General features: G+C 43.7%; 1 protein-coding gene across 2 annotated transcripts in view; it reads left to right on the top strand.

The window, feature by feature from the left end:
* Nucleotides 1-22,056, top strand: part of CSMD2 (CUB and Sushi multiple domains 2) — a 1,405,803-nt gene that overhangs the window by 619,058 nt on the left and 764,689 nt on the right. For both annotated transcript variants that reach the window (XM_077296071.1, XM_077296070.1), the window contains exons 4-5: nucleotides 8,102-8,296; nucleotides 9,540-9,747. In XM_077296071.1, the coding sequence (XP_077152186.1) occupies nucleotides 8,102-8,296; nucleotides 9,540-9,747 (403 nt within the window). The remainder of the gene's footprint in view (nucleotides 1-8,101; nucleotides 8,297-9,539; nucleotides 9,748-22,056) is intronic.

Here is a 22,056-nt window from a genome sequence, read left to right as displayed (position 1 = left end):
TGCCTCCTGCTGACTGGAGCCGTCTGTGATGGTGTAGACTTTTGTGGCGGGCACAGAAAACTGTGCCACAGTTGGGCCATACTGGTCTTGCCTTGGGCAGAGGCACTGCTTCTGCTCCCTCTTTGTGCAGAGCCTCCACCACTGCCTGGACGCACTGAGCTGCTTTGTAATGCACTAGCAGCACTTCTCTCAGTTGGAATGGAGAAGATGATGGAATTCACCAGTGTGTCTTGGTACTCCCGCATTTTTCGCTCCCGGTTCAACGGTGTGATGAGGCTTTCTACGTTGTCCCGGTAGCGAGGATCGAGGAGGGTGAACACCCAATAATCAGACATGTTGAGAATGTGGGCGATGCGGCGGTCGTTTCTCAAGCACTGCAGCATGTAATCCACCATGTGCTGCAGACTGCCAACTGCCCAAGAAACGCTGTCCCCTGCTGGAGGCGTGATCTCTGCCCGCTCGTCGTCACCCCACCCTCGCTGTACACACTGAGTACTGGACAATTGTGTAACTCCCTCCTCTGGACGGATGTCTTCCTCCTCCATTGACTCCTCCTCATCCTCCTCACAAACTGTCCCCTGCCTACGCGTTTGTGAGGAACCACGTGGCGCTGACTGTCCAGAAGATGATAGAAATGGTGAATCCTCATCCTCCACCTCTTCCACAACATCATCCTTTAGCGCTTGCAGTGATTTTTCAAGCAGGCAGATAAGGGGGGACAGTCATGCTGACTAGTGCATCATCTGCACTCGCCATCCGCGTGGAATAATCGAAGGGACGCAAAACCTGGCAGACGTCTGGCCCACTCTGTGGTTGTGAAGTCTGAACGGCGCGGAGTGCGACTTCTTTGCGCCTGATGCAGCTGGTACTCCATTACAGCTTGCTGCTGCTCACACAACCGCTCCAACATATGTAACGTGGAATTCCACCTGGTAGGTAGGTCACATATGATGCGATGTTCCGGCAGGCGGTGTCGGCGCTGCAGAGCCGCAATGCGCGCTTTTGCCGTGCTGGAACGCCGCAAGTGAGCACACTCTAGGCGGACCTTGTGCAGCAGTGCATCAAGATCCGGATAGTCCCTCAAAAAACTCTGCATGACCAAATTGAGCACATGTGCCAGACATGGGATGTGAGTGAGGTTGCCGAGGCCCAGAGCTGCCACCAGATTTCGGCCATTATCACACACTACCATGCCTGGCTGGAGATTCGCTGGCACAAACCACACATCGCTCTCCTAGTTGATGGCATTCCAGAGCTCCTGCGCTGTGTGGCTTCGATTCCCCAAAGAAATTAATTTCAAGACGGCCTGTTGACGTTTGGCCACGGCTGTGCTCATGTCGGTCGTAACAGGTAAACGTTCATCACGGGTCCATGTGGAGGTGGACTGTGACGGCTCCTGCAGCGATGATTCTGAGGAACTGGTGTAAGAGGAGGAGTCAATGCATACAGAATGGATTCCTGCAATCCTTGGAGTGGGCAGGACACGTCCTGCGCCACTCGCACGGTCTGTACCCGGCTCAACGACATTAACCCAATGGGCAGTGAGGGAAAGGTATCGCCCCTGTCCATGTTGACTGGTCCACGCATCGGTGGTGAGGTGGACCTTGCTACTGACGGCGTTCAGTGGCGCGTGTTTTATGTGTCCCTCCACATGCTTGTGCAGGGCAAGGACGGCTTGCCTGCTGAAGTAAAAGCGGCTGGGCACATTGTACTGTGGGACTGCCAATGACATCAAGTCACGGAAGCTGTCAGTCTCCACCAGCCTGAATGACAGCATTTCCAGTGACAGAAGTTTGGCAATGCCTGCAGTCAGAGCCTGTGCTCGTGGGTGGTTTGACGAGAAAGGCCGCCTTTTCTCCCATGCCTGTACTACCGATGGCTGTAGACTGGGCTGGGAGTGTGTGGATGACTGGGAAAGTGGTGCTGCGGGTGGAATTACAGCGGGTCTCTGGACAACAAGGCCAGAGGTTCTTCCACGGCGTTCCTGGGAGGAAGCCGAACCAGCTGCGTGTGAGCTGGAGGAAGAGGCAACACGAGCTGAAGGGGTGGTAGCTGCCGCTGTTGGTTGGCCTAGCTCTTCAGTGTGTTTTTCTAACTCCGCCGGGTGCCTGGTGCGCACATGTTTCCACATGTTGGAGGTATTGAGGTTGCTGACATTTTTCCCTCTTTTGACTTTGTGATGACACACCTTGCATTTGACATAGCAAATGTCATCTGCAACTGTGTCAAAAAAGGACCAGGCACTGCAAGTCTTGGGAGCGCCCTTTTTGGCTTTTGGAAGAGACATGCTCCTAACGGGTGCCAAAGCGGAGGCTGCAGGATCCGCAGTCTTCCCCCTCCCTCTCCCTCTTTGGGCCGTACGGGGAATCTCTTCCTCAGAGCTGCTCCCACCACCTTCCTGTCCCTCACGCCAAGATGGGTCAAGGACCTCATCATCTACACTACCCTCTGCCCCCAACTGCTCCTCCTGGGTAGTCTCAGCAGCAGAGCACGCACCAGTAAGTGGCACCTGAGTGTCATCATCAGCTGATGCGGCCTGCGATGTGGTGACTGGAGCCACTGGCCCACCCGCCTCTTCAGAGGAAGAGAGAAAAAGCTGTTGGGCATCACTGCACCCTGCCTCTTCTTCCATTTCTCCAATGCTGCTTGGCTGGCCCCCTGGTTCCAAGCCAAGAGATTCAGAGAACAGAAGTAGAGATGGCTCCTGTCCTGGGCTCTCTGTCTGCCTGGGCAATTTGGCAGGTGGTGAAGAGACAGATGGCTGCTCTCCAGTGCTCTGTGTCTGAGAGGATGTGGCACTAATTGAAGTTGATGCATTAGCTGCCATCCATCCGACAACGGCTTCAATTTGTTCTTCACGCAGCAGCGGTGTACGGCGCTCTGTGACAAAGCTGCGCATGAATGACTGTTCCCTGCTGAAAGTGGGTGCTGATGAGTCACCGGTGCCCGCAGCAGGCACAGAATCCCCACGTCCCCTCCCTGCTCCGCGCCCACGCCCACGCCCACGTGCCTTACTCACTGCCTTCTTCATCTTGGTTGACTGATAAAGATAAGCAGAAAAGTACTAACGGCTTTGTGTGCTTATTCCTGAACAACTCCTAACAGGTATAAGAAACACTAATTTTCTAAAGTGTGGACTAGACTTTAATATGAGCTAATGTGGCCTACACAAATGTAAAGTGGTGTCACTGGTGTGTTTGGTGAACTTTATTATTTATTTATTTCTTGGGGGCTGAACTGACAACAGATAGAGCTGCAGTCACACGGAGGCCGTGAAGACAGCCGTAAACGGCGCTGCAAGGCCCAAAAACCCTCCTCTACGTTATCCTATGTAGTGTTTTTCCACAAGTTAGCTGGAGACGGGTGGAAAGACACTAATAGGAATTTTTTGAAAAAATGTGCAGCAGCCTGCACTACTTAAAATAAAAGGAAAATTGATTTTGTGGTATGACGCAGTGGAGAGCCCTGAGCTGGAGACAACCAGGCTATGGCTGCTCACAGACTACAGGGCGAGCTGCAGTCACACGGAGACCGTGCAGACAGCCGTAAACGGCGCTGCAAGGCCCAAAAACCCTCCTCTACGTTATCCTATGTAGTGTTTTTCCACAAATTAGCTGGAGACGGGTGGAAAGACACTAATAGGAATTTTTTGAAAAAATGTGCAGCAGCCTGCACTACTTAAAATAAAAGGAAAATTGATTTTGCGGTATGACGCAGTGGAGAACCCTGAGCTGGAGACAACCAGGCTATGGCTGCTCACAGACTACAGGGCGAGCTGCAGTCACACGGAGACCGTGCAGACAGCCGTAAACGGCGCTGCAAGGCCCAAAAACCCTCCTCTACGTTATCCTATGTAGTGTTTTTCCACAAATTAGCTGGAGACGGGTGGAAAGACACTAATAGGAATTTTTTTAAAAAATTAGCAGCAGACTACACTACTTGGAAAAAAAAAAAAAAAAAAGAACAGTATGAGGCAATGAACCACCCTCCCTGAACTGAATACAACCAGCTATGGATGGCCTATGTGGCTGCACTCAGACTAGAGAGTGGGCTGCACTCACACACACACACACACAGACCTTGCAGATCGCTGTGAAAACAGCGCTACAAGGCAAAAGCAAGGTGAATAGTAGGTGAACACAGCGGTTGCTAAATTAGCCTTTGAAAAGCACAAAGAAGCAAATCGCTATCTCTAAACTGGCCCTCAGTCAGCAAACAGCGTCCTGTCACTAACTGAATTCACAGCAGAGTGAGCGCAAAATGGCGCCAGCGACTTTTAAACTGCAGCATGACATCATTTCAGCAGCCAATCACAGCCATGCCAGTAGTTTCATGCCCTCCATGCTGAACAGGATGTGCCCACACTTGGAATCATTCTCATTGGCTGAATTTGTGCAGTTTGTATCTGGGAACTTCCGATTCCGGTATCCGATACGCGGCAAGTATCGGAATCCCGGTATCGGAATTCCGATACCGCAAGTATCGGCCGATACCCGATACTTGCGGTATCGGAATGCTCAACAATGTTTACAGATTTTAATATTTTCTCATTACCGTTGACCTTTTGGAATTTTTCCAATATTGTACATTCTTTATTTCTTAACACCTCAACAGTGTTGTGTCCTGAAATAAAAGCATACTTCCGTTTATGCATTAGGGTTAGTTCTTCTAATTAGCCATAGTATTTCAGGGCCAAATTGCATTCTGATGCACATGGCAGTCTGCATTCTGCTGACAGACTAGCAAGAAATAATGGGAAATTTATATCTCTCTCCTCGTGATTCTCTAAAATGGGATGAATCTCACTCATGTAGAAGGAAAATGCTTTAAAAGCAATTCCTTAAAATACAAGATAAGTTGTAACCTATAGTAATATATAGTAATTTATCTGAATATTTAATCTCTTAACTGTCTTATGCAGTAATGTTGAGATTGACAATTATACTGTTTTGTCTTGATTCCCGAGGTGGGGTAGCTAACTACTCCTTCTTTCAATATTTTCTGCTTTTCAACTTCTGAAGCATGATTTGATACCAATCCTTTTGACGTCTGCTTTAGCAAAAAAAAAAATAATAATGTTTTGTCGCATTTTTTCTGTGTCATTCCTCTGTTATTCCTATAAATGTATGAATATATTGACAACTGAGTGTCCAATCAATGCTGACTGTTTTGGGACACACCCTATTAAAAAGGCAACACACAGTACAGTTGAATGGTTCTTTGTAATGGGAATTTGTCAGCATTTTGCAATGTAATTTGAGATTAATATGATGTAGTGGAGAAGACTTTGATTCCAGATATGTGTTACTTACTAGGCTGTGGTTTGCTATTTCAATACATTCAGTAATTTATTAGCAGGAGATTATCACTACAGAACAACTGGTCTCATGCCTCCTAGTCCAACCACAGCCCCAGCACTGATTAGCAGTCACTATAGATTACACAGAAATTTGTTGTGTGGGTGGAGTTATCAACTGAGCTCTGCTAAATCTGCAGCAGAGAAAGATGTGATACTATCACAACTGCTGCTCCCAGTAAACTAAGTGATACTCAGCTGGAATCAGAGTATGTGTCCCTACCTCATCATGCTGGGACATTATATTAAAATCTGCAGACAGATTCCTTTTAAAAAGTAATTGACAATCATTGTTACCAGATGATAGTTTACATGCTATTTTACAAATATTGCTGCATGCCATCAAACAGTAAAACTTATAAAAGGGGCAATAAATTTAGTTTAAATTGGCATTATCCATTATTAATGGTTGTCCGCGGAATGTTCTGCCCCTCTAAATGCACTTGGACACGCAAATCATCCGCTACTGGCAGTTCCCTTTGCAACTGTCAACAAATAGGTATGGGCGAACCCAAAGAGTAAAGTTCGGCGCCCGCACCAAACACCTACTGTTTGGGCATGGACACCGAACATGGACTTCTCCAGGAAGTCTGTGTTACTGTTTGTGTTTGGCTGCCCGAACACCAGGTGATTGTCGCACTGTCATGTGCTTGACAGCGCAGCAAACACCGCTTCTGAAATCATCCCCGCCGGTCAGAGAACCGCAGTTCCCAGGCTATCAAAAGACAGCATGAGCACTCAGCTGTGATCGGAGGTATAAAATTTACCTTTGGTCACTGGTGTCAGCTGATGGGACTACTGATCCCATCATCTGACACCTGCTGCCACTAATAACATTGAGAGCAGGAGCGGAGGATGGGAGTATTCATCAGCCGCTCCTGCACTGTAAATAAGTAATTAAAAAAAAACAGTATGGGTTCCACTGTATTTTTGGTAACCAGCCAGGCAAAACTCACAGCTGGGGGCTACAACCCTCAACTGTCAGCTTCAGCAAGGCTGGTTATCAAGAATAGAGGGGGCCCCACGCTGTTTTTTAAATTAAACAAATATTTTAAAAAATGGGGTGGATTCCCCCCATTTTTGACAACCAGCCTAGATAAAGCAGAAAACTAAGGGCTGGTATTCTCAGGCTAATAAGGGGCCATGGATATTGACCCCCAGACTAAAAATATCAGCCCGCAGCTGCCCAGAAAAGACACATCTGTTAGATGCACCAATTGTATCACTTTGCCCGGCTCTTCCCACTTCCCCTGTAGCAGTGGCAAGGGGGGTTCATATTTGTGGGGTTGATGCCACCTTTGTATTGTCAGGTGACATCAAGCCCATGGTTAGTAATGGAGAGGTGTCTATAAGACCCCTATCCATTACTAATCCTATAGTTGTGTAAGGGCCTATAGTTGTGTAAGGGGGTCACAAAGGCTATTTTATGCCCCAAGCACGTCCCGGTCAAACATTGGTAAATGTTGAATGTATTTTACTGTATGTTTCTTAATGCTGCTAAATGTACTTTTGTATATAATTATTTATATATGTTTCTAAGGCTACTATGTACATATATTTATATATTGAGCAGATAGGGAGAGTATGGTACCCCAAGTTGGACACTTGATGGGGTAAAATAGTGTGTATAATTCATATAGGAGGAGCTAACTTTGGACAAGATAGAGGGTTTCCTGTTTTCTAGTCAGTAGGGGCCATTGAGCCCAGTCAGGGTGGTCAGCTCTGCAAAGTTTAAGAAAAGGGCCCAGCCATCCAGGGCCAGTGGGCCAGAAGTTTACAGCAGAATAAGAATGCAGGTCACTCCAAGATGTGGTAGCGCTTTACACTGGCAAATGCCCTCATGTCTGGGGCGAAACAGGCAAGGGAATTTCTGAGCAAGGAGGATGCTGCAGTACCTGTCGAGGTGGGATGAACCTGGTACATACTGAAGGACATAGGGAACAGCACAGGGAAAGTGAAGGATTTGAACGGTGCAGAACTCTGTGTTGATGCTGCAACTGATGTGGACATTCTGTGATTGAAAACAAGTAAAGTTCTACATCTAATGTTGGAATTGGCCAGCAATAGAATTACGGCTGCCCAGATGGGACCCTGACGGTGCAGATTGTGTAGCCGAAGTTCTGCTGCTAAGGGGACATTGTATTTATGTGATGGGGAACCAGGGTGCGATTGAGCAGTTTATGACAGCCACGACTATGGCCCTGGCACCCATCAACAGTTGTATGGTAAATAAAGACACAGCCAGAATAAAGTCTTTTATTAAAAATAAAACAAAACACACTTTTATTTTTTTAATTAAAAATAACAAACATAGTTCCTATTCCACCGAAGCCCTCGTTCTTCTGTAATAATACTAAAATTAAAAAACAACAATAAACTGTACCTGTCTGTCATTCTGTACCATGCTGTAATCCATGTCTGTGGGAAACAGTTTTCAAGCTGGACGGTGCCAAGATGCAACCGTCCAGGCTGAGAACCACTGGTGACTAAGCGTCAGTGACCGGTGGTGACATCATCGAGATTACCTCTGGTCACTGAGACTGAGTTTCCAGCCGAGGTGTACTGCGGTGACCTCGGTGAGATCCCCACTAGATGCATGAGAGTTTTTCTATCTTTGTATGCTATCATCTAATGTGTCTATTACTATTTTTCTGTCAATATTTATGTAATTATTAAAAGCCTCTTCATGACCATTGCTTTATGTCAAGATTATTGACTTTTTGTGTTTTTTTTTTATGCTTACAGTCTTGCCAAGCCACACATGTGGAAATCCTGGACGACTACAAAATGGCCTGCAACAGGGGACATCATTTAACGTAGGGGACAAGGTCCGCTACAGCTGCAATACAGGCTACATACTTGAAGGGCATGCTCTGCTATCCTGCGTATCGAGCTCCCAGAACAGCGCCTCTTGGGATTTCCCTCTTCCCACCTGTAGAAGTACGTGCTTGAATATTTGTCAGGCTGCTTTATAAAACACTGTCCTGTCATTTTGCTTAAGCGATTTTTGAGTCAGCAATGTTTCATCTGGAATGACAGTATGTTACTGTGTGTTTCCTGGTCCAGCATAGGTTTTGCTCAGTGCCTCCTGTCATCACCTGCATTTTTAATGGTGTACTCAAGCTGATCCAGCTGCTTTGTTTACTGCCAAAACATATTTGTACAAAGCATATTCATAGATTCAACTCTCTTCGAGGATCAGCACACAGGTTATTTCATTCTCAGTTTTGTTTTTGCGTTTGTTTATTTTGTCTTCTATATCATAAGCTTTAAAAGGTAACCTTGTATCTTCAGCTTAAGAGAACCTGTCACCAGAATTAGCTGTCCCGGAAAGAAACGATAGTGATCTTTTGTGACTTTCTTATACTCAACCCCGTCTAGTCACATCAATGCTGTTACCTTCTTCTGATGAGCATTTTATTCCTTGCTACCATGACAATTTTCATTTCCATTAATTTTCTTTCAATTGAGTAAATAACTCAACTGGAAAAAAATATATATTTTACGATTTTTTTCCATCTGTACCACATCTTCGAATACCTGTCTATATAAGTCCATTTCTGAATGAATATGTACTGTATTGGATGTCATTTTCTTGAGCTATCCCTGTTTCCTAAGGATATAAATATGTAGTAGGATATAAGTATCACAAGATGCTCGCATTAGGACTCTACCACGGTGAAAGGCCTGCAATGTCAGGTTAGTTTACAGTGAATAGGTGATTGCACAAAAGAAGTGACTTACTCATGTTTTATAGGAAATGTCTCCCACTGGGATTTACAAACCACCACCATTTTCCTCACATTCGGACACTGATCTAAGTACTCATACAACTTGCATTCACACTGTAACCTCTGGGGATCTAGTGTTACTAAAATGTTAGCATATGAAATTACTAACCCTGTTTAAAACCATCAGATTACATGGTTACACTGTGATGAGAAAATCGCAGCCATAAACATTTACATCATGAGAAAAATAAGATGAAAAATGTTTCAGTTCTTTGGTAGCTGCACACATCACGCTACACTATATCTCTCTACTTATCAAGTACACGTCATTAACTTACTCCCCAAGATCCCATTTACACGCTTAATACAGGTATACTTTTCAATAAAAATGTTTCTAGACATAGTTATTTTGTTTATGTCATCTTCACGTTGTGTGTATTTCTTTTTTCTAGCGGATGATGCGTGTGGAGGAACTTTAAGAGGCCAAAGTGGAATCATCACAAGTCCCCATTTCCCCTCGGAATACAATAACAATGCTGACTGCACATGGACAATACTTGCAGAGGTTGGAGATACAATTGCCTTGATCTTCACAGACTTTCAGTTAGAAGATGCATATGACTATTTGGAAGTCACAGGAACAGAAGGCTCTTCTCTCTGGTAAGGGAACACTTTTGTTTATGACTATTGCAGATTGATCATTCAGAAACATGTGAAACATTTAATAGTAGGTGTATGTAGAAGGATCACAAGAATTGTTATGATTAAAATGTAGTTTTAATATATGAGCTTTTGCAGTCTGAAAAATCATTCTATTCCACACCTCCAGTAGTTTTCTGTCATGAGATGTCTTTATGACTAGACATTGCATTGATGAACACACTGTTTTTATTGCTAAAAAATGTTAAAGGGAATCCGTCACATCTAGTGATGCGCGAACGTGCTTGGATAAGGCGTTATCCGAGTATGGTTGTGTGCTAATCGAGTGACTTCGGCATGCTCGAAAAAAAATGTTCCAGTCCCTGCGGCTGCATGATAGGCAGCTGTTAGACAGCTGTAACATATGCAGGGATAGCCTAACAAACAGACATGTACACATGCAGCCGCAGAGACTCGGACATAGTTTTCAAACATGCCGAAGTCTCTCGGTTAGCACACGAACATGCTTGGATAACACCTTATCCGAGTACGTTCGCTCATCACTAGTGTTGAGCATTCCGATACTGCAAATATCGGGTATCGGCCGATATTTGCTGTATCGGAATTCCGATACCGAGTTCCAATATCCAATATTTTTGTGATATCGGAAATCAGAATCGGAAGTTCCCAGTGTGTGGTTCCCAGGGTCTGGAGGAGAGGACACTCTCCTTCAGGCCCTGGGATCCATATTCATGTAAAAAATAAAGAATAAAAATAAAAAATAAGGATATACTCACCCCTCCGGCGGACCCTGGACCTTAGAGGTGTAACCGGCAGCCTCCGTTCCTAAGAATGCAGTGAGTGTAGGACCTGCGATGATGTCGCGGCTTGTGATTGGTCGCGTGAGCGGTCACGCAACCAATCACAAGCCACGACGTCATCGAAGGTCCTTCACTCTGCATTCTTAGGAACGGAGGCAGACGCTTGCAGCGGTGACAGCCAGGGGCCGTCCGAGGGTGAGTATATCCATATTTTTTTTTTAATTCTTTATTTTTTACATGAATATGGATCCCAGGGCCTGAAGGAGAGTTTCCTCTCCTTCAGACCCTGGAAACCATCCAGGATACCTTCCGATATTTGTGTCCCATTGACTTGTATTGGTATCGGGTATCGGCGAGATCCGATATTTTGCCGGTATCGGCCGATCCAATCCGATACTGATACTTTCGAATATCGGAAGGTATCACTCAACACTACTCATCACTAATCATGTCCCCAAATGCTATTAACCTGTAGATGTAGGTCAATCTGGAGGTTGATAGTGTGATAATGCTTTCCGGCCACATTACTGAAAGTGTGGCATGGCAGAAAATGAACTTTATTCCTCCTGAGATCCACCAGCTTAGTCATAGAGGTTTGTCCAGAATGTGTATATTCACAGCTCAGTATACAGTGATCGGTAGTGGTAAGCACGTTCCAACACTCTGATTGACAGCTCTCTCTGAAGTGTACCTCTGCAGAGCGAGCTGCCAATCACAGAGCAGGGGCATGCTTACAGCTGCCAATCACAGAGCAGGGGCATGCTTACAGCTGCCAATCACAGTGCGGGGGCATGCTTACAATGTTGTGAGTGATGACTGTAGCTGCTCTCGACACGCCTCTATGACTAAAAGCCGGTGGCTCCCAGGAGAAATAAAGTTCATTTGGTCCCCATAGTCACAGTATCATGAAGGCAGATTGACAGCATTATAACACTATCAACCTGCACATAAGCCCCATATCTGCAGGTTAAGACATGACATGTTCCATTTAAAATATTGTTGTTTTTATATATAGTAGGTTTCTAAGAACTACTGAAGCAACTAATAAGACCTGGTGATTGACACACAAAGGCACTATACCAAGTGGCCTATATTAAGAAGTGACAAAAGCACAATACAATAATACAGACTTTATAAAGAAGGTTTTTTTATTAGGTAATGGTTATATAATTTTTAAGAATGCAGTTATTTTTATGTAAGAAGCCAAGTTCATTACTTAAGTTATAGGCTAGGTCTATTCTAGCTTTTCTGTTGCCTAAGGCAAAAAAAAAAACACCTGGAGCATTCGAATTAATTGAAAAGCTCATCAATTTATGTCTTTATGAAGACTCACTGTTCAATCACCTGACTGCTGCTTCTATTCACAAACCTCAGCGGTGCTGTGAATCACAGTTGGTGCCGTCTGAATCCAGGTGGTCACAATGAATCCAAGCTCCAAGGCAACATTACATTTAGTCTGGACAATAACTTTAAATTACCCCCTACAAAGTGCATATCAGTGGCTGACATTGGGGGTTAATATTACTTCTGTGCCCACTACTGTCGGGGCTAATATGATCTTTATAGGTCCATGTGATGTCCATAGAGGCTCATGTGATTTCAGTACGAACTAATAATTAGCTTCTACAGACATCATATCTTTCTATTAGACCACAATACTGAAATACTGGTGGAGACAATAATCATCCATCACCCATCCAGGTTATTATTTTAATGAATTACACCTCTCTCCCAGTTTGCAATCACATTTTACCTTGCAATAATCACCCCTTCCCCCATTGTGTAATAAATAATTATTTTAATAAATTAATACAATGCTTAAAGAGAATCTGAGTATAGGTTATTGCTATGTAATGTGAGAACAGCATGATGTAGTGAAGAGTGCCTGGTTCTAGAGATGTGTCACTTACTGAGTTGTGTTTTGCCATTTCAACAGAATCAGTATTTAATCAACTGGGAATTATCTCTACAGGACAAACTTCCTCATGCTGTCATGCTCTGACGGTCTTAGGTAGAGGAGGAGGCCAAAAACTGTCCCTGGAGCTGGGACCCTTGCTATCCCTGTCCCGGGGGTACTCTTGATGGTGGAGAGGTCTGAGTCTCGGACCTCACTATGCTCCTGTTAATACCTGGTCTGTCTCCTTCCACACCAAATAGAGCCTGGGACAGAAATGTAATGTGAACAAGACACAAAAAACAAAACAGGGATAATAGAAAACCTCTATCATACAAAAGCACCAACCAACAATAGGGGCAGGATAGGAAGAGGAGATAAACATACATACTCGGTACCAGGTCCTTCAGTTCACAGGGGGATGTCACGGTGGCAGACCTGGTCCGTGGCCCTGGGACGTCCGTATTAAAGGGAAAGGTCTTTAAAGGGGAAATGTTTGTGATGCCACCTGTGGTATTCGGTCAGGGTGACAAACGCTGCTTTAAGGGGTCCGCTGGGGTGATGTTATGGCAGCTAGATGGTATACCTTCCCACAGGAGAAGTATGTCCCCAGGGCTTCCCAGTGTGTAGATGGTGGATGGTGAGAGGCGCAGAGAAGAACGAGGACACAAGGTTGCAGTCTCTTTACCTTTTACTGAAGGCTTCAGCATCCACAGTCCTGAGCACCAGATCACAGGGCAGACAGAGTCCGGCTGTTTTGGAGGCAAATCCAGAGTCCCTTTGTTCAGGTGGAAATCAGTAGCCTTCCTCTAGCACCGTGGTGTTGTAGTACCTTACTGCTAAGCTTCTGATAAGATCCTCACAGATGTTGTAGATGTTATGTCTCTCTCTGGCCCCCAGATGGATAGGACAAACCCGTATGACCGGTGGCTTGAGGCGTTTTACAGGGACTCTATCATGCCCCAACCTCTAAGAGGTGCCACCTTGCCTCCTGGGTATAGGGTGGGCAGGTAACATGAAATTAGCTGTCCTGCCGGTCTCTGGAGCAAGGCATAAAGGACTGTTGCTCCCTTGGTGTTCTGACTTCCGGGATCCTGCGCCTCAGAAGGAGGCAGCCTGTGTAGGGCAGAACTTCTCCTGGTATCCACTCCTTTGCTATGACTTCTTCACCCTCTCTACAATACAGTTCTCCTTCAGTGTCTCTCTCTGGAAGCTTCAGCTCTCAGGGCAGGCACAGCTCTGTGTCCTTCTATCTCGAACTCTGACAGGCTCCCACCCCTGCCAGGGACCAACTACCTGCATATACAACAGTACACATCAACAACGTCTTCTCTCCAAACACTTAGCTTAACCCCTTTCTGACATAGGGCGTAATAGTACGTCATTGTCGGACTCCCTCCCTTTGATGTGGTCTCCGGCACTGAGCCCACATCTTTTCCAGCATATGTCAGCTGTTATGAACAGCAGACATGAACCTCTAACAGCCGCGGGTGTAATTGCGATTCACCCGCTGCTGTTAACTAGCTAAATGCTGCTGTCTGTCTGACAGCAGCATTTAACATGCGCTTCCGACAAGCACGGCAGAAATCCCGCCCATCGGTGCCTGTGTCACATGACCGCAGGTCGCCGATGGGTCAGCATGATAACCAAAGGTCTCCAACAGACCTCTATTGTTGTCACTGACAGATTGCTATGAACGCCACCCAGCGGTAGGCACTCAGAGCAATTCTGCTACATAGCAGAGCAGATCGGGTTATGGCAACTTTTAGTCTCCAATGGAGACTACCGTAGCATGCCAAAAGTAAAAAAAAAAAATGTTTTTAAAAATATAAAAAAATAAAAAATATATAAAAGTTCAAATCACCACTCCTTTGCCCCATTTAAAAAACAATAAAAAAAAAAAATTCAAACCTACACATATTTGGTATTGCTGCATTCAGAATCACACGATCTATCAATATAAAAAAGAATTAACTTGATCGCTAAACGGCATAATGAAAAAAAAGTCAAAATGCCAGAGTTAGTTTTTTTGGTCGCCGCAGCAATGCGTTAAAATGCAATAACGGGCGATCAAAAGGTTGTATCTGCACCAAAATGGTATACTTTTAAACATAATCTCGACATGCAAAAAATAAGCCATCACCAAACCCGAGATCACAAAAAAAGGAGACGATATGGGTATCTGAATTTGGCACATTTTTTTTTTTTTTAACAAACCTTGGAGATTTTTCACCACTTAGATAAAAAAGAACCTAGACATGTTTGATACCTATAACTCATAATCATAATGGCAGGTCAGTTTTAGCATTTAGTGAACATAGTAAAAAAGCAAAACAAAAAACAATTGTGGAATTGAAATTTTTTTGCAATTTCACCGCACTTGGAATTTTTTTTCCCGTTTTCCAGTATATGATATGTTAAAATCAATGGTGTCACTCAAAAGTACAACTTGTCCCGCAAAAAACAAGCCCTCACATGGCCATATTGACCAAAAAAAAAAAAAGTTATGGTTCTGGGAAGAAGGGGCGCAAAAAAGGAAAATACCTCAGGGGGTTAAGGGGTTAAGCACACAGCACAGAAAGACAGAAAGACGAATCTCCAAAAGCAACAACAAACTCCTATTCAGCACAGCATCTCCTAAGAACAAGGAAGCAGAGCTTTCACTGGCAAGACAGGTAGCGTCTGGCCAGGTTTTATACCAGGAGGTAGAAACCCGATTAGAAACAGCTGAAAATGGAGCTGCAGGTTTCTGACCAGCATACAAAGGGTCGTTAACTTCTTCAGCACCAAGGGAAACCAAATTAATTTAATATAGGATTCAAACACACAGGCTAAATGAAAGTCTGTGATTCACTATACATAGATCTTCTACCCCCACATCTCCCAGGTTGATGCCACACACTCGTGACACATGCCTCTTAGTCCAGTCATGCCCCAGCACTGATTAGCAGCTTTTTGTCACTATACAGTACATTGTGCTATTCTATCATAACTATTGCACCTATTATGCTAAGTGATGCATAGCTGGAATCAGGGTCTCTGTTCCTACCTCATGCTGCTGTCAAATTATATGACATAAACCTCCTGACAGATTCCCTTTAGTAGTGTAATACATGAATTATCACATGTAATTATACACCACTGTTATATAGAGGTATGTTGTAGCTTATTCTCAAAAATAACCACCCTCTCCCCACCACAAGATTCAGAGCACTGCTGCCTGCCACTGTGCCACAAACACACACTGGCAGCAACACTCAATAACTCTTATGCTGTCAATCATAGGCATACTACCTATTCAGTCTCAGTTGCTGAATCACAGTCACACAGAATATTTAAAATATGCACTTTTTTATGGTTTAATGTAGAAAAAAACTGTTCTGCCATTTTTTACTCCATTTACCAATCACTGTAAATAATCTTTTCTTTGTACTGTTATAGTGATTTCAGGGATAACAAATATGTCTATGTTATTTACTGATTTACGATGTTTTATTTTGTTTTCAAAAATGTGATTTATTGTTTTCACTATTTTTAGCAATTTGATAGAGAAAATAATATCTGACTTTGATTTGACCCCTAATTTACAGGTATATAAAGATGTATCTCAATGTACCTGATAGTAAAGAAGAAGAATACAATTTAGATATATAGGTAGAGAAAATTATCTTATTCTTAGCAGTGCAGCATTTGGTTCAGTTTTAAAGCTAAGGTCTGCCATGCAATAGGTTGTGATTTTGAATCCTGAGAAAGTCTATGTGTCAAATTAATTAAAGAATTTAATTAGCTATATGTGAATGTATCTACAGAGCATAGATACATACTTGTACCCCTGACCAAGGTCCTGTATTACAGCAGCGTCCTGTCTAAGGGTACCGTCACACAGTGGCATTTTTATCGCTACGACGGCACGATTCGTGACGTTCTAGCGATATCGTTACGATCTCGCAGTGTCTGACACGCTACTTCGATCAGGCACCCAGCTGAGAATCGTACGTCGTAGCACATCGTTTGAAACTTTCTTTCATCGCTGGATCTCCCGCTGTCATCGCTGGATCGTTGTGTGTGACAGCGATCCAGCGATGCGTTCGCTGGTAACCAGGGTAAACATCGGGTTACTAAGCGCAGGGCCGCGCTTAGTAACCCGATGTTTACCGTGGTTACCAGCGTAAAAGTTAAAAAAAACAAACCGTACATACTCACATTCCAGTGTCCTTCAGGTCCCTTGCCGTCTGCTTTCCGCTCTGACTGTCTGCCGGCCGGAAAGTGAGAGCAGATCACAGCGGTGACATCGCCGCTGTGATCTGCTTTCACTTTACGGCGGCACTCAGTCAGAGCGGGAAGCAGACGGCAAGGGACCTGAAGGACATCAGATGGTGAGTATGTACGGTTTGTTTTTTTTTTACTTTTACGCTGGTAACCACGGTAAACATCGGGTTACTAAGCGCGGCCCTGCGCTTAGTAACCCGATGTTTACCCTGGTTACCAGCGAACCTCGGCATCATTGGTCGCTGGAGAGCGGTCTGTGTGACAGCTCCCCAGCGACCACACAACGACTTACCAACGATCACGGCCAGGTCGTATCGCTGGTCGTGATCGTTGGTAAATCGTATAGTGAGACGGTACCCTAAGACACATCTAGTGAGACTGGGCAGCTCCCCCCCAAATGCTGGTGGAGAAAGAATGACTGACTGTTATATTCTTAACATTGTCCTGCTTTCAGGATCAGGACAACTGTGCTATACATCATGGAGACATTACTGTGCTGTCACTACCTGAGAGATACTTCAAACCAGCCTTTGAGGTGAGATAATTATCTTGCTTCATGGCACACGAGGCCTTGGGTGTAGAAGTACCACAAGGTACAGTAGAAAATTGACCTGGTTACATAGGGTGCCACCATAATCCACCCTCTCGGTCCAGACTAATTTAATTAATTAAGCAATTCAATTCATGAATAATTTATGACATACAGAAAGGACTGACTGAATTCTAAAAACCAAAAAGGGACTCATAAATGTAAAAGTTTATCATGAGGCTTCTAGCTACTTAATAAGGGTAGTGTATCTACTGCTCACCACTAGAATTCTTTTCTCTCTTGAAAATGGAGATCTCAGTCTTTATCAAACCAAGAAGGATTGGAGACGTGGCCATGCATATGCATACAAATGTGCCTTTGCCTCTTGAAGAGAGCACTAGCTCATCTTTCTCCGATAGTCCCCTAGACTTCAATAGAAAAAGATGACAGCATACCTGGCAACGTCTCCTACAGGTCTATGCTTGTGCGTGTATATGTAGCTACTGTAAGGGGTCAGACTGGGAAAAAGATCCCATTCCCCATCAACCTTAAATCATCCCTGAGATAGAACATTTAAAAAATATGCTATAGATATATGGAGAGAGATATATTTCCTGTTCTTAGCAGCCTCACACAGGGGCTCTTAGCTCTGGCTGCACAAATTCTAAATTTTAAGGGGTTCTTCTAATTTTATCCTAAGGATTCAGTCAAAGAAAACAATGGTAAATTAGTAGAGAATAGAGATCTATCAATTTGACTGTTACCTAATTTACTGAACATGTTTGATCTGTTAAACTTCTTTCATATTAGTATAACTAACCTTTAGCTTTTGTCATGCTTTGGCAATGTTTTCAGGATATAAAGAAAGATGATGCATGTTCAATGACATTATATGGTCAATGTGGAACTGTAGAAGATTAGATTAAAATATGGAAGAGCAGGTGAACACTTACCGGAGATACCAAAGTGAATAAAATGGAACGCTAAACTGGACAATACACAGGAGAATTACATAATCGTGTACGAGTAATATAGAGTAGACAAGAGGCATAATATATGAAGGAAGTACAGTAGATGTGTAGGTAAGACAAAAGAGAAAAGAGGTAGCCAGGGCTTCAAGACAAATATGTATGAAGCATAAAATACAAACCTTGAAGATAGGTGGAGAGCATTAGCGATGCTTCATGCGATGGCAGAGAATAGCTGAAGAATGTACATAAAAGTAAGTGGTAAATAGAAATAATAAGATAGAAATGCTACATATTCCATGGATATAAGATAGTGTATGAGAGATACTTTTATAGATAGTCATAGGATGTGTCATGTAAGATAAATAAAGATTAGACATAAGTTAGGACATGTGGAGGTGGAGTATGGGATGGTAGAAATGGTAGATGGTAGAAATGGGATTTTAGATTGTTAAATATGGAAAACATTACATAAAATAGACATTTGAGAGAAATACTGAGTGTTCAATCATGGATGAAACTGTTTCCTAGGTCAATAAATGCTGATGTTCATGATAGCTAAACAGCGGAAGCAGGGGTGGGATTAAAATTTTTAAGAAACCACACCCATTTTGAAGTCACACCCATGTTTAAACCACACCCATTTTCAAGGACTCTTTCCTTAACTGCAAAATACAAGTAAAAGGAGAAAAAAATAAAAGTGATTTCCCCTTCTTGCTTTGTATCTACAAGTTTTTTTAAATTACTACTAAAGGAAACTGCAAAGATTGGAAAGGATGATGATCACCCTTCCATCTGGTATCTCCACTGTCTACTGCACCTAATCTCTGGGATCAGGAGTCCCAGTTCAAATATGTATGAAATACCACCACATCATAATCAGACCACATATTGCCACCGCATAGTGACCGAATAATACCACATACAAAGGACAAATACCACCACACCATGACCAGACCACATAGTAACTAAATACTACAATACTGATTATTAATAAAAACCTCAATACTAATAGCACTAATATTACCATCAGTGCCATTATACACAGGAGATTTCTATATAGCATATAAGTCATACTGTGCTTACCGGTGACATTATATGGGGGAGCTCTGTATATAGTGTCATTGCACAGGTAATACAGTGATCACCAGTAATATTATACACAGGAATTCTGTATATAGTGTCAGTGTACAAGTAAAACAGGGATCACCATTGACATTATACACAGGAGCTCTGTATATAGTGTCATTGTACAGGTAATACAGTGATTGCCAGTAACATTATACACAGGAGCTCTGCATATAGTGTTAGTGTACAGATAATACAGTGATCACCAGTGACATTATACCCAGGAGCTCTGTATATAGTGTCAGTGTACAGATAATACAGTGAACACCAGTGACATTATACACAGGAGCTCTGTATATATGATTATAAGGTATAGTTAATGGTTGTCCTGAAGAATGAGTCAATGGACTCTGAAATGCATTGACAATAAACGTACAATTTTATTTACCAATATTTGTGGCATATTCCAGAGAGTTCAGAAACACTTCCAATATTGCTACTTACATCTACTGTTTTATGGAAGCTGCTGCATCTGGTTCTCAGGCTCTATAAGTGTTGTGTCTCACACAACACATAAAGTGAGTGGTTCTACTTCCAATTAGCAACCTCTTTAATATGGATAAGACCCTATTGCGCTCTTGCATTTCTTTACAATCTACTGTACAGTATAGTGTAAGTGTACAGGTATTAATGTGAGTTACCAGTGACATCCTTACTTGAAGTCATTCATCTTCACTTTTCTTCATCTGGTGCAGACCGCTAACACTTCTTGCAGCCAGGACTCATCTCTGCAGAAAATAACTCATAGTCATTTCTATAGTCATTTATTCCCCACTTTTTGCCCCCGACTTCTACACTGAGCCAAATGAAGAAACAAAATGACATTGTACTGCTCTGCTCATTAACATGACCTCCCTTTTGTTCCTCCCATGGAAAATAATCTTCTCAAAAGTAAAATATATTACAGCAGTAATAATGTCCCCTAAATGATCTCTACAGCAATTATGTCCTCCACTTGCCACTACCACTATAAAGCAATAATCTATGTTCCTCACTCTCGTCTCCATACAGTAATAACATCAACCAACCTGGACCTCTTCCTGTAGTTATGTCCTCTATTTTGGGCTCCTTCCTGTAATTATTTCCCCCATCCTGGGCCCCTTCCTGTAATTATGTCTCCCATCCTTTACCCTTGCTGTAATAATGCCCCCCATCCCGTGTGCCATATTATGTCTCATTCTGGCCACATACACTCACTGGCCACTTTATTAGGTACACCTGTCCAACTTCTTGTTAACACTTAATTTCTAATCAGCCAATCACATGGCGGCAACTCAGTGCATTTAGGCATGTAGACATGGTCAAGACAATCTCCTGCAGTTCAAACCGAGCATCAGTATGGGGAAGAAAGGTGATTTGAGTGCCTTTGAACGTGGCATGGTTGTTGGTGCCAGAAGGGCTGGTCTGAGTATTTCAGAAACTGCTGATCTACTGGGATTTTCACGCACAACCATCTCTAGGGTTTACAGAGAATGGTCCGAAAAAGAAAAAAAATCCAGTGAGCGGCAGTTCTGTGGGCGGAAATGCCTTGTTGATGCCAGAGGTCAGAGGAGAATGGGCAGACTGGTTCGAGCTGATAGAAAGGCAACAGTGACTCAAATCGCCACCCGTTACAACCAAGGTAGGCCTAAGAGCATCTCTGAACGCACAGTGCGTCGAACTTTGAGGCAGATGGGCTACAGCAGCAGAAGACCACACCGGGTACCACTCCTTTCAGCTAAGAACAGGAAACTGAGGCTACAATTTGTACAAGCTCATCGAAATTGGACAGTAGAAGATTGGAAAAACGTTGCTTGGTCTGATGAGTCTCGATTTCTGCTGCGACATTCGGATGGTAGGGTCAGAATTTGGCGTAAACAACATGAAAGCATGGATCCATCCTGCCTTGTATGGAGCATCTTTGGGATGTGCAGCCGACAAATCTGCGGCAACTGTGTGATGCCATCATGTCAATATGGACCAAAATCTCTGAGGAATGCTTCCAGCACCTTGTTGAATCTATGCCATGAAGAAATGAGGCAGTTCTGAAGGCAAAAGGGGGTCCAACCCGTTACTAGCATGGTGTACCTAATAAAGTGGCCGGTGAGTGTATAATGTCTCTTCCTAGGCGCCATATAATGTCCCATCCTGGGCCCCATATAATCTCCCATCCTGGGCCCCATATAATCTCCCATCGCGGGTCCCATATCATTTCCTATCCTTGGCCCCATGTAATCTCCCATCCTGAGCCCCTTATATCTCCCATCGATTGTGTAATGAATTAAAATATAAAAGTTCTTGTAACCTGTCCGCGATCCAGCAGCTTACTCTTCCTGTTTAATTTATGGCGCAACATGTGCTCCGACATCAGCTGCCGGAGCGGTGGGTATTTTAACTCTTGTGGTGTAGGAAGGGCTTCCTGCACCGTAATATATCAACTAAATGTGCGTTCGATGATGCACATTCATTTGAAACTGGTGGGGCGGCTCCCAGAACTAGATCCGGGCACTACTTCATTCTTGTTCCGGGAGCCTGCTGCAATTTTAATAATCGACTCCCCCAACTGGTGGAGACTGGCTGAATCCCAACCCTTAGTGGGGGAGATAAGGGTGAGAAATCCATTGCTGGGAAATCAGGAAGGCATCTTTGAATTTAAAATGATACATGCACAATGCAGTAGTATGCACTATGGGAGGATCATCTCTTTCATAAACTAAGGGGGATTACTGTACATTGTCAATA

This window comes from Ranitomeya variabilis, chromosome 3 (assembly GCF_051348905.1).
Source record: "Ranitomeya variabilis isolate aRanVar5 chromosome 3, aRanVar5.hap1, whole genome shotgun sequence".
In the NCBI taxonomy this organism is placed as follows: Eukaryota; Metazoa; Chordata; class Amphibia; order Anura; family Dendrobatidae; genus Ranitomeya; species Ranitomeya variabilis.
Note: the sequence above shows the minus strand (reverse complement) of the source record. Positions and strands in the feature narration are given on the sequence as shown.